The 12,688-nt window shown below is 37.3% G+C and overlaps 1 protein-coding gene across 4 annotated transcripts in view; it reads left to right on the top strand.

The window, feature by feature from the left end:
- Nucleotides 1–12,688, top strand: part of ARFGEF1 (ADP ribosylation factor guanine nucleotide exchange factor 1) — an 87,474-nt gene that overhangs the window by 33,330 nt on the left and 41,456 nt on the right. For 2 of the 4 annotated variants that reach the window (XM_040691065.2, XM_046928359.1), the window contains exons 5-9: nucleotides 4,772–4,951; nucleotides 6,747–7,020; nucleotides 7,566–7,679; nucleotides 8,300–8,478; nucleotides 10,848–10,981. In XM_040691065.2, the coding sequence (XP_040546999.1) occupies nucleotides 4,772–4,951; nucleotides 6,747–7,020; nucleotides 7,566–7,679; nucleotides 8,300–8,478; nucleotides 10,848–10,981 (881 nt within the window). Of the gene's footprint in view, nucleotides 1–4,771; nucleotides 4,952–6,746; nucleotides 7,062–7,565; nucleotides 7,680–8,299; nucleotides 8,479–10,847; nucleotides 10,982–12,688 lie in introns of those variants that run through there. The other 2 variants (XM_418283.8, XM_040691082.2) reach the window with 2 other exon arrangements.

The raw sequence follows: 12,688 nt of genomic DNA, 5'->3' as shown, positions 1-12,688 counted from the left end.
CAAAATGGAGTTAGACCTGGCAGTCAATTGTTACCATGATATCTCTGTGCTGCTCTGTCATAAGCTTATGCTTGAAAGAGATTTAGTCTTTCTTTCCGTAGGCTGTGTAAACAATGCATGTGGAATTTGTACAGGTGTTTCTGGTGGACCCTAGCTGTTTTCTGATGGCACCCATCAAATTACGGAAACTCACTATGGGAAATTATTATGCTAAATAATCGAAGTTAGTTAATGGAAATACCATGCACTATTCTTTTATCAGTACTCTTCGAATGTTTTTGATGTTGAGTGGTTCTGAATAATACAGTAAAAGACAGGTAACAAGAATAGAGTTTTTATTGGCTTGTTATATTTTTCTTGTATATTTATTATTCTTGTATATAGGTGTTCTGAGATGTTGACATTCTTGTACAATGTATTTTCTTGTTTTAGTGCAAATTCGGTACTTGTTTCTCATACTCCTTTTCTTAGCTCCATTCGTCCTTTTTCTTTACAATCAATTTCTCCAGCAGATAGTTGTTAAAAATGTTAGGTTTATGTTTGTCATCTACATCTCTGTTTTGCCCAAGCATTTAAGAAGTTTTTTTTATTATGTAAAGGAAAGTTTTCATTCTTATTTTCAGTGGCTGAAACCATTTTGTCTCTCCTTTGATGTAGTGCATTCTCTCCAAACGCTTTCTTATTTTTACCCTCTCAACCCTTAGTCCATTACCTGGGCCAAGATGCTAACAGAATTAACCTCCTAGCTGAAAGTGGATATCTTTGACTGCATGTGTGTCCAATAGATGTACACTATAAAAAACATGAAAATTAGAAATCATGTTGGCAAATACCACAACTTTTGGCTTCTTCCATGAGCAGTAAGGAAACTTAATAGTTAGTCATATTTTATTAGGCTTCATAACTGATGTCTGTGGACCTGTTTTCTCCAGTATGATTTAGTATGATGAATTATGATCCAGTATGATGAAAGGATGGATTTCATGCATGCCTTTTTAGAATGTTCTGTGGCAGTTAGTAATGCTCTCTGACGAGTTTTAATTCCAACGGGGGATACAAGATGTAGGACTGTGGTCTCTACCTTTCTCTGCTTGCACCTCCAAACATAATCAGTGTTCATTTGAGACAGTTTTGTAACCAGTATCACTGTAAAACCTAAGAATCCTGCTCAGTCCAGCACTTTCCTTCGTGGAGGGTTATTTTTGTTCTGCCTGCTGGAAGGATGGGCCCTAGTAAGTTGCCAGCTTTTCTTCCAACATCTGGCCTCCCAGTAAATGCCTTCCATCCCTGGAGGCATTCAAGGCCAGGCTGGATGTGGCTCTGGGCAGTCTGGTCTAGTGGTTGGCAACCCTGCACATAGCAGGGGGGTTAAAACTAGATGGTCACTATGGTCCTTTTTAACCCAGGCCATTCTCTGATGATTCTATGATCTGTGAGCCAGGGTTGGGGGAGAGTTCGTACATGGTGCTATTTGCTGGTTTTCAGATGATTTTCTCATAGCAATCGTGGAATGGCTTAGGTTGGAAGAGGCCTTAAAGATTATCTACATCCAACTCCCATACCACAGCCAGGGTTGCCACCCGCCAAATCAGGCAGCCCAGTGTCCCACAACTTCTCCAGGCTACCTGTTCCAGTGCCTTGGCTTTCCTTATACCATTTCTGCATGTCTGGACAGCATCTCTGTATTCTTCCCAGGCCACATATCCCTACATATGGTATGTGTATGTTTCTTTCTTTTCCCTCTGTTTGACCAGCAGGTCTGTGCTCAGCCATACTGATTTTCTTCTGCTTCTGCTTGATTTCGTCTGCTGGTGTATGGAATGCCCTTGTTTTCTCAGAAGGGTATCATTAAGGAGCTTCTAGGCCTGATTCCATTCCTGTGTCCCTCAGGACAGTTTCCCAGGGCATCCCAAGTAATTCCTTAAACTGGTGGAATTTTACTCTCCTGAAGTTCAGGATCCCAACTCTTCTCTTCGTAAGGCCCATAGTCTTCAAGATCATTAACTCAACCAGAGCACAGTCACTGCAGCTAAGACTCTCCACTCAGAACCATTTATTCTGCTCCGCATTGGTGAACACTGGTTCCAGTAACCCTTCACCTCTGTTTGGTCTGTCCAGCACCTAGAGCTGGAAATTATCATCAGTGGACTCCAAGAGTCTCCTGGATTGTTTGCAGCCCACTGTATGTGTTGCTTTCCCAGCTCCTGATGGTTTCCTGCTATTTCTCAGGGTTAGTTGTCATATCAGCTGTGGTAAGGCCGTACTCATCTATGATGTGGAATAAGGAGACACTATTTAGGACACTCCATCAGATCAAACCTTTAATGAAAACTGTCGAGAGAAGGATGCTGCCACTGAAATGTTGTAAAATACCTTTATCTCATGTTCACTGGAAGTATTTCTGCTAGATGACGATGTTGGAGTAGAAGAAATAGCACTGAGGTATAAAGTAACTGTGACTGAGATGGGTCTAAATTGCATATTAATAAATTATCCAAGTTAAAAATAGATAGCAGTTTACAAATATGTATAGTAGTCGGAGTTTATTTTCTCCAGTGCATGAGCAGGAAGGAATCCCAGAGGAGTGACTATCAGAACCTCTGTAGCCATACCAAGCTCATTAAGAATTTGGTAGCTGCGAGTAGATATTGATCTGGAAAGAAAATTGAGTTACTCAATGAGTTTGTGGTGATATGTTGGACTGTCAGGAGGAGTGTGTGTATATGTACGTAGGTTTCTTGCCTCATGATCTCCTTATCAACTGGTATCAAAGAAACCAAGCTCTAATAGTCATAATGTGTATGGAAGGAACTTAGAAAATTCAGGCTGTTAAGCCAACTAAAACAAAAGAGTGCATCATCTGTCTGTAGTCTTGTCAAACTCTTCTACTATTAAGTGTTTTCTCTTATTAAAAGATTTAAAGATGTAAGATTTTAAAAGACTTAAGACTTTGTATTACAGTGAAAGTTAAAATCAAACTTTATAAAACCAAATTGTTAACTACCTGGATTTAACAAGGATAGCTATAATGAGCTGTTTTTGGCATATTGTAATAGAAAAAGAAGAAAAAGGTTTTCTTTTTCTCCACTTGTTTGGCTTCTCTTCTTAAGTGGAGTATTTGCTGCTCGAATGTATAAGGAGGAGCTAGAAAAGTCAGTAGAGCTGTGGCTGCTAAGAGCAGCTTTGGGGATAAATTTTGGAGTGTGTCCATGATAAAGAATATGTAGGTATGTTACATGAACATATATATACATAGGAGAGATGTGCAGCTTTTACTGTGGGATTCAGCATGTTTTAACTCAATACTCGCAAGTCTCACAAAGCCCCCAGGAACTCCTAGAAGTAAGGGAGAGTATAGTGTAAAGCTTTATGAAAGACAAGGGAAAATATAATACATAGAGTTAGGCCAGTATAAGAACGTGTTTATGTAGGGGGAAGAAGGGGAGGGCAAGGTGGTTTAAATATATAAATAGGTTTTGGCTTTATTTTCATGGTACTTAATTTTGTTGCAGCTTTTATTTGCCATCTTCCCCATGTGATGCTTTCTATTGGCAGGAGCAGAGTTTGTATAAGTTCTGTGCAGAAACTGAATTGTTAAGTAGAGAGAGGGTGAGAATTAAGGATAGTTGTATGAATTTCAACTTATCACTCCCTGGTTTTCAGAAGGCTAGTGAAATGTAAAAGGAATTTTGGGCAGGAAAAGAAGAAAAGTACTTGTATTTAATGAAGCTGTTGTCTATGTTTTTGTTTTTGTTTTCTTTTTTTTATCTCTGTCATTTTTTTTCTTTAGCTAGTTTTATAGAGATTGTTTTTAATCATCTTTCTTATTAAATAAAAGCTTTCTAGTGGGCTTTTAGGAACTACTAGTTTGTAGATTATAGCATTAGATGCTGTTTCTTGGTCATGCCATGTATTCTGTTTAGTGAAGATTATAAGTACTGTCATCTGTCCATGTGCCTTTACCAATGAGAAAACAGAAGCACCACAGGTAGAAAAAGAAGGGACTTCAAGCAACTGCATGTCCAGAAGTAGAACTCAGGTCTCATGAGTTGCAGTGCAGTGAGATGCATCTCTCTTTTTGTTGTTTTTTTTTTTTTTTTTTTCCTGTTAGACTGTACAGTGGTTTTTAGTGTTTGAGTGAGAAATACATGTTTGTCCACTTTCTGGTACTATATGTGGACAGAGATGCTGAGAATGCTGTAAGAGATTCTGTAAGAGTAATTAGGCAGAGTTTGAATAAGTTACATAGCACTTGAACTATCCAGGAGAGACTTTCCATTGTGCTAGCTTTCCCGGGCTTCAAGTTCTCCCTTTCCCTAAACATTCAATTTATCAAAGTCTTTCATTACAAAAAACTCTTCCCTGTTTTCTGTCACCTTCTACTGGAGTACAGTCATCAGTGTACACATGATTATTTGGATCTGTACGAGGTTCTTCCACTTTCCTTCTCTTTTCCAGCACATGCTTCTGATAGTGTCTTTGCACTAGTCCTCAGGTGCAATTTTAGGTTTTTGTTAACAGCTTCATAATTCCATTGGATACTTCTTGCTGTTAAAAGCTTGTATTTCCCAGATACATTGATTAAAATATTAAATACAACATAACTCGTATGTGTGATATTCTGGTGCAGCTACAAAATTCTCTGGAAAACTTAAACTGTAGTTTAAGATACATATTTATTTAACAAGTAATCCAAAACTGATATTCATTCGTTTGCAGACTGTTTCATTGAAAAGTTCTGACTGGAAAATACATATATTTGTTTATTCAGGCTTTACTTACTGCAGTGACATCTCAACATATAGAAATCCACGAAGGAACAGTGCTGCAGGCTGTTAGAACATGCTACAATATCTATCTAGCAAGCAAAAATCTCATAAATCAAACCACAGCCAAGGCCACTCTAACACAGATGCTGAATGTCATATTTGCACGTATGGAAAACCAAGCAGTGAGTATCTCAGTGTTTTTATATAGAAAGCAGCTTGAAAGTTGTGTTTTGTCATTAAAGCGTTTGGACTTTGCTAAGTTATCTACGTTTGATAAAGGGTCTGGTGTCTTCTATTTTTCTTTTTGCATTTTGTTCTCTGAGAATGATGTTAAATGTGTTTTGGAGGGAGGAGTGTTGTAAAGGGTTTAAAATTCTAACAGTGGACCTGTTCATTTAATGAATGTGTTTGACTCCAGTTTCTATTCTCAGTCTATCAAGAGATGGCAATCTACCCGTATAAGAGTACATACAGAATAATTTAGTGTTAGTGAAATGCTCAGATGTTCTTGTGGTGGTGGTATACACTGTAGAAGTAATCCATGATTTAAAAAACAAAACAAAACAAACCACCAAAGACAAAAAGCCCTTTCCAATAATGTAATTGCTTTTTATTTATTTTTACATTTTACCATGGAATGATCACTGACAGATACTTCTATGTCACTGCAGTTGTTGCAAGTGGTCAGCTGGGACGCTGGCACATGCCTTGTGGCTTCTGCTGCTGATAATAAAGATCGATGAGGCAGAGTAATTGTCCTAATGAACATGAAAAAAGGGGGACAAAAAAGTAGGTGCTCAGACTGGGAGCTGCTCGAATTCCTAGCTAGTTTTAGAAGTTCTGTTGTATCATTATAAACTCATTTTTCTTTAAATATTTATAGTGGATTGAAGTTTGTACTTCCCTCTCAGAAGCAACTGCTTATTTGTACATGATAACAATGCAGTCAGAGATTTGCTATATCGTATTTGTAAGTAATAACAAGAGTCATCCAGAGCATGAGATGCTTTGAGAAGTCTGTATAGCTACTCTATTTTTAAGCAACTTATTTAAAAAAAAAGAAAAAAAAAGGGGGTTGTTACTATGCTAAGTGGGAAATCTTTGTTTTTGCCAAACTGTAAGTCTCATATTTATGCAAACTGATAGGCACTTTGGCCTGTCTGGCACACTCAGGGTGACTTTTTTAAGGGAGAAGTTACTTAAGCTTGGAAGTTCTAAGCTTTCTAAGTTTTAAGTTCTAGGTGTCTACTCAGGGATTTATAGCCCTCAAAAGATGCAGCATAGAAAGCCTTAAGCATAAAGAGTAAAGGGTTGTGAGCCTACTAGCTAAAATAATGACGTAAACAGTTGTAAAACTTTAGTGAACATGAAGTTCAGTTAAGATAGAAAGCCAGTCCTTAGAGCATCACCTCAAAGGATGCTCTGCTTTGGTTTGAGTTCAGCGAATGTTGTCCCAGTCTATTGGACAAACTACAGGTACTGTTCTCTTGCCAGGGGGTGCCAATCTGAGGAGCTGTGAAACTTGGAAGGGTCTTTGTCTTTCAGTGTTAAGTTGGCATGATAACTTCTTCCTGAGGATCTACTGTCTACAGTATTCTGGAAATGTAGATCTTCTTTTCACTCTTAACTCCCAGTCTTGTGTTGTTTTGTTGTTGTTTTTCCTGGATATTCAGTCAGTTTGCTGGGGTTGGTTGGTTTGTTTGTTTTTTGTTGTTTTTTTTAATCTTTAATTAATCTTAAATTCTCCTGTGTGTATCTCTTAGTGAGAACTTAATTAAAAAAAATTAAAAATCCCATGATATTATATTTCTTTGAAATAATGCAAATAATATGTTTTCTTAAACTGTTGGGAGATTATGAAGACAATGTATTAGCAGGGCCTATAGAAATTTCATGTTTCTATGATAACATATGAAATATGTGTACAGCTCATTGTTTTGATGATAAAATTACCTTGTAATTGCAATGTATTTCTAGCTTCAGGAAGCCAAACAGATGGAAAAAGAAAGACACAGACAGCAGCACCATTTACAGCAGTCTCCAGTAAGCCAGCATGAGCCTGAGTCACCTCAGTTGAGACATATTCCAACACAGGCTGATCAGCTGTCTAAAGAACATGAGAGAGAGCTTGACCACAATACGAATGATGTGGACAAGAACCTTCAAGAAGATATAGAGACAGAAAATGGATCTGATATTTCTAGTGCTGAAAATGAGCAGACAGAAGCTGACCAAGCCACAGCAGCAGAAAGTAATCAGTGTGTATTTCTGTTTCATGGAGGGAGGGAAAAGGTCTGTAAAAATGAAGGCTGAGGACTGTCTTTTTTCTTTCTGTCTCCCAAACTTGGAGTCAGGCATATAGATAGTTTCTAATAATTGCCTGTAGTCCTTGTTATCATTGCTAAATTTTATCACAAGTACCATTTAGTCTTACACATCCTTGTAATTGCTTTAGCAAAGATACCTCTTTGCCCATGTGTGATGTTATGAGAGTTTCGAGAATAACATCTCAGAAAGCAACTTTTCAGTGTTTAACATGCATGAAAATACAGAATTAATGTATTTGTCTCCTATTGGCATAAGGCCTGTGTATTAACTACTGTTTACTAGTTAAACACTGGAATGTTTATGCTGTGCAAGAACTGTTTTCAAAACATTCAAACATGATTTCATTTTTTCTAATGTATACCCAGCTATTAATAGATTTGTAATTGGTTTTTAAGTAATAAATGCAAGTAAAATATTTCCTTAGTTTATGAATTTCTCAGTAATATTCTTATGATTTTTTTTTTTAAGACCTTTCTAAAGCTGATGGAGAAACGTATGATGATGAAAGCAATGAATGTGAAGAGAAGGCACAAGAAATAGTAGAAAGTATTGTGCAGGAAATGGTGAACATAGTAGTTGGAGGTACTATATTAATATCTGTCTAGTTAGTAATGAATGCAGTCTGAGCCTTGACATTAAGAATTATTTTAACACTTCTAAATATTTAACTAAAATTCATCACTGTTTAATAATATATGCTGAAGAAAAGCCATTTCAGTTTTCTGACTTAGCTGTGTGTTATCTAGCTATAAAATGGGCAAGATTTCATGCATAAATTTATGCTTTCTCTATTGAATACCAATGATATTTAAGAAAAAAATCTTGTTTTATTTTAGTTTTGTTCCCAAATAATCTCTTCATAAACGGGCCGTCTCTGTAGTAGCAGTGAAATACTAAATTTTGCAGTTTGTTGAAAAGTGTGTATAAAATCTGTGACTTTTTTTCCCAGTACTTGCTGGAAAATTGGCAGAATGATAAAACTGCAGTGTCAAATTCTAAGTTGTTTTGATTGTAATTTTCATTAGTAAACATGATTTGGATGTTTCTTAGTTATATAGTTATATAAATTCTACCTTAAGATTTTCCTTAAAACGCTTTTGATTCTAGTATTTTTACTGTTCAAGCTTTAGATGTACACTTTTTCTATTTTGTGCTCTGACTTAACGTTTGTTTTAGTTTTTACATCTTTTCTTTTCTGCTAGATATAGAAGGATCTGCTGAAAGTGCAAGTGGTGATGGAACAATTGTAACATTAGAGGATGGCAGTGACAGTGAAAACATTCAGGCAAATGGAATTCCAGGGACTCCAATTTCTGTTGCTTATACACCATCTTTACCGGATGACAGATTATCCGTCTCTTCCAATGATACTCAGGTACAGGCAGGTATAAATTAGGAAATACTGAAAAAAAGCAGAACGCTTTAAGTGTTGCCCAGTGCTTATACAGAAAATATTTGGTGTAATTCCATAAGATATTTTACTCAGATGCGTTTTAAGTACTAACTCACATTCTAAACATCCTTTTAGTGCACTGTTTAAATTTATTTTTTTTAATATTTATACTCAATGCCTATTTTTATCGTGTGACTACCATATTTTTAGCTGCAGCATGGAACAGTGTTTCAAGATGAGAGAACTCTTCCCTGTTTTTCAAAATGCTCCTGAGAAACAATGAAACTAGCACTAAATAGATAGATACCCATTGTAGACATAATTATGTAATTTTCATATTATGTAATTTTCATTTTTTTCACATGATAAATACAAATTCAAAGCTTATAGCATACCATTTCTGCGGTGATTAGGATGAAGAGCTTTGTCTGATGGGACTTGATTTTCACTGACAAAAAGGATCTGGAAATGCATTCCCAGTGTTGTATTAGATACCATGTGTGCGGTATTTGTTGATAATAAAGTGTACTTAATAATCATGTTTGAGGAGAATAGATGGTAAGCTAAAAATGCTAGAGTCACGTATACCATACAAGTGGAATATTAACTTTTTGTTTATATCAAGAACAGCAATACAAAACTGCAAGGTTTTAGGGTTGTATAGCATAGGACAGAAGTTTTGCTGGTGTATCTTGCTGCAGATACGAAATCACTTGCATTCTATTGAAATGTCAAGCATTTTTTCTTGAACTGGAGTTATCTACAGAAAGCAATTAAAGGGAGTTTATTCTCAAGGTGCCATGTTTAAGCCGGACCCCTATAGGGTGATAGAATCAGCACAGTTGGAAAAGACTTCCAAGATCATCCAGTCCAGCCATCTACCTGCCACCAATAATTCCTCACAAAACCATGTCCCTTACTTAGTACAACGTGTAAATGATTCTTGAATGCCTTCAGGGGTGGTCACTCAGTCACCTTCCTGGGCAGCCCATTCTAGTTCTTTTGGAGAAGTTTTTCCTGATATCCTACCTGAACCTCCCTTGGTGCAACTTAAGGCCATTCCCTCACATCCTATCGCTAGTTATGTGGGAGAAGAGGTCAGCTTCCACCTCCCCATAGCCTCCTTACAGGCAGTTGTAGAGAGCTATAATGTGTCCCCTGAGTCTCCTCCAGACTAAACAATCCCAGTTCTCTCAGCTGCTCCTCAAAAGACTTGTTATGCTTTTCTGAAAATGCTATGGGGCCTCGATGTCTTTCTTGTAGAGAGAGGCCCAAAACTAAACACAGTACTGGAGGTGCAGCTTCACCAGAGCTGAATACAGAGGAACAATCACTTTCTTGCTCCTGTTGGCAGCAGTATTTCTGATACAAATCAGGATGCAGTTGGCCTTCTCGGCCACCTGGGCACACTACTGGCCTGTGTTCAGCCAAGCATCAACCAGCACTACTAGGTCCATTTTGCAGTGTTCCTCACACTCCAGTAATTGGTCTGACTTTTAAAGACAGATGTAAAGAAGGCGTTGAGAACCTCAACCTTGGCCTTATCCTCAGTGGTCGCGTTCTGCACCACATCCAGTAAAGGATGGAGATAGTCATTAGCCCTCTTCTTACTGTTAATATATTTGTAAAAAGTTTTTAGTTCTCTTTTACCCCAGTGGCCAAGCTGAGTTCAAGCTGTGCTTTTGTTTTTGTAATTTTCTCCCTACATATCCTAAGAACTTTTTTGCACTCTCCTAGAGTTGCCTGTCCCTTCTTCCACAGGAGGTAGTCTCTCTTTTACTGATGGAGCCTCAGAAGAAATTCCCTGTGTATCTACATTAGTCTTCTTCCCCGCTGGCACATCTTACAGCATGGGAACAGCCTTTTCCTATGCCTTTAAGAATTCCTTCTTGAGGAGCATCCAGCCTTCCTGGACCTCTTTACCCTTCAGGACAGACTCCCAGAGGACCTTCCCCACTAGTGTCCTGAATAGTTCCAAGTCTGCCCTTTGGAAGTCCAAGGGAACAGTTTTGCTGGCCCTCCTCCTGTGCCAAGACTAGAAAATTCTGCCATTTTGTGGTCACTGCCCAAGACAGCTCACAACCTCCACATCTCCCACTAGTCTATAATTTCAGGGACAGTCTTTAATGTAATTCTGGCTTTTTACTGAGGTAGCATATATCATTACAGAGTTCATTCATTTTAACTGTACTGCAGAATCCTTTTTTGTTTATTTTAGTTTAGTCTTGACACCATAAAGCTGTAGTGAACTGGTTATATTTGTATAATATCTTAACTTCTTATTGCTAGGAGGTGGGGATTTCCCTACACAACCTGCTAATGCAGAATGGAATACTGAAATATGTTAACTTCTTTAGGAATCTGGAAATTCTTCAGGACCTACACCTGGTGCTAAGTTTTCCCACATTTTACAAAAGGATGCCTTCCTTGTATTCAGGTCACTGTGTAAACTCTCCATGAAGCCCCTATCAGATGGACCACCAGATCCAAAGTAAGTAAAATTGAGAGTTCTCCTAATGAATCTTTGTTTTACTTTGAAAATAAAAATAAGTTATTTAAATACTTCTGACAATACCCCATTACTAAAAGGTTTTTTGTACCTTTGAGAAGGTCCTTTTCGATGTTAATGTATTTCTGTATGTTGAATGAAAGCATCTGCTATTACCCATTTACTCTTCAGAAGTTTCGTAATAATGCCTGTTCTTGTAATACAGTGCCTCATTGTATTCTTCCTAGCTCCTCTGTTTAATGTTTTTCAGCAGGGTTTGTAAAGAAGACCTTAAGCTTGTGCCCCGCCATATTTCTCTTATATGTTAGATAGCCCTTATGTATACTGAATGCTTTGCGTTGAACTGGTATTCATTATGACAAATTGGCGTTACGGTGCATTTTGTTTTCTTGCTCAGGTTGAACTCTTCTGATAGCTTTTTTTAAACTAGAACACAAATGTTTTAAAAATCTTACCCTTCGACTGAAGATACCCTTATTTTGAGTCTGGCTTAACAAACTGTTTGTTGCAAAACAAACAAAAAATGTTCTCCTTTGTGGCTGAGTGACAGTATCATTGTGTCTTTTGGCAAAGAATTTGGCTTTCCTCATGTCTTATGGAATCTTTGTGCCTCTATCTTGGTGTGTTAGCAACGTTTTGTGATAATTTCAAAGGGGATTGTTTTTTTCATTCCTAAGATAGTAAAACTATAAAATGAGCTCTGTTGAAAGTCAGAGGTTCAGTATTCTTTAAAATCAGCTTTACTGTTCCAAGATCTAACGTCTAAATTAGATGAATTTAAGACAGTCTAGCTTAATCACTTATAGTAGTGTGGTGGATTTAATAACCTGAAAATCGTGCAGTACAAATGATTTTGAAGGGAAGTCTAGAATGTTTTTCAAACTGTTATCTTCTGAGGCACTACCGGAAGTCAAGATATTCAGGGATGAAGATTGGGGCATTTTTCCTCACTCTTAGTGAGAATTTGTCTTCCAGGAAATACCATGAAAGTCTTGTAGTTGGTACTCTGGATCTAAGAATGTATCAATTTACCAAAAGCTTTAAGGATTAACTCACTCTAGAAGGGCAGCAATAGCTATTAAGGTACTTAGCACATCTCATTGGAGTGAAATCCTTGATGTTCATGTAGAGCTGATTAGGCTCTTCATCTAGAACAAATTGGCATTTAGAACAACAAGGATTATCTGCAAAGACGTTCAAAGATGTTCTGACTTTGGAGAAGCGCCTAGAATTTTTCTGTGGTTCTGTGGCATTGATGGCTTTATGAATTATTACAAACATGCTGTAATTGGAAGAGAGAAAATAGGATATCTGTGACATTTAATAAATAAATACATCCTCCTCTCTGTAAAAATCACTTTTCAGAGAAATTAGCCATGAAGTGTTAATGAAAATATTTTAAAATCCTGGCTAACTGGGCATGGAGCTTTAGCTTAAAATCACAAGTTGACATCAAGATTGCTTTCTTTTCAACTTACTGTCTCCTTTTCCCCTAGAGTAAAATAAGATGGGAGAGAAATGCCCTGGAGGTTTGCTTAACAGATTTCAGTCCTTAAACTTTTTTAAATTCAGTAAGCTTACACTTTCTCACAGAACTACTAAGGCCCACACATGAGGATTGGGTTATGAGTTCACACTTCCTGGAAGTAGTCAATACGTTATACTTAATTTACATTTGAAATTCTCTTC

The sequence above is a fragment of the Gallus gallus genome, chromosome 2 (assembly GCF_016699485.2).
Source record: "Gallus gallus isolate bGalGal1 chromosome 2, bGalGal1.mat.broiler.GRCg7b, whole genome shotgun sequence".
Classification (NCBI taxonomy): Eukaryota; Metazoa; Chordata; class Aves; order Galliformes; family Phasianidae; genus Gallus; species Gallus gallus.
Note: the sequence above shows the minus strand (reverse complement) of the source record. Positions and strands in the feature narration are given on the sequence as shown.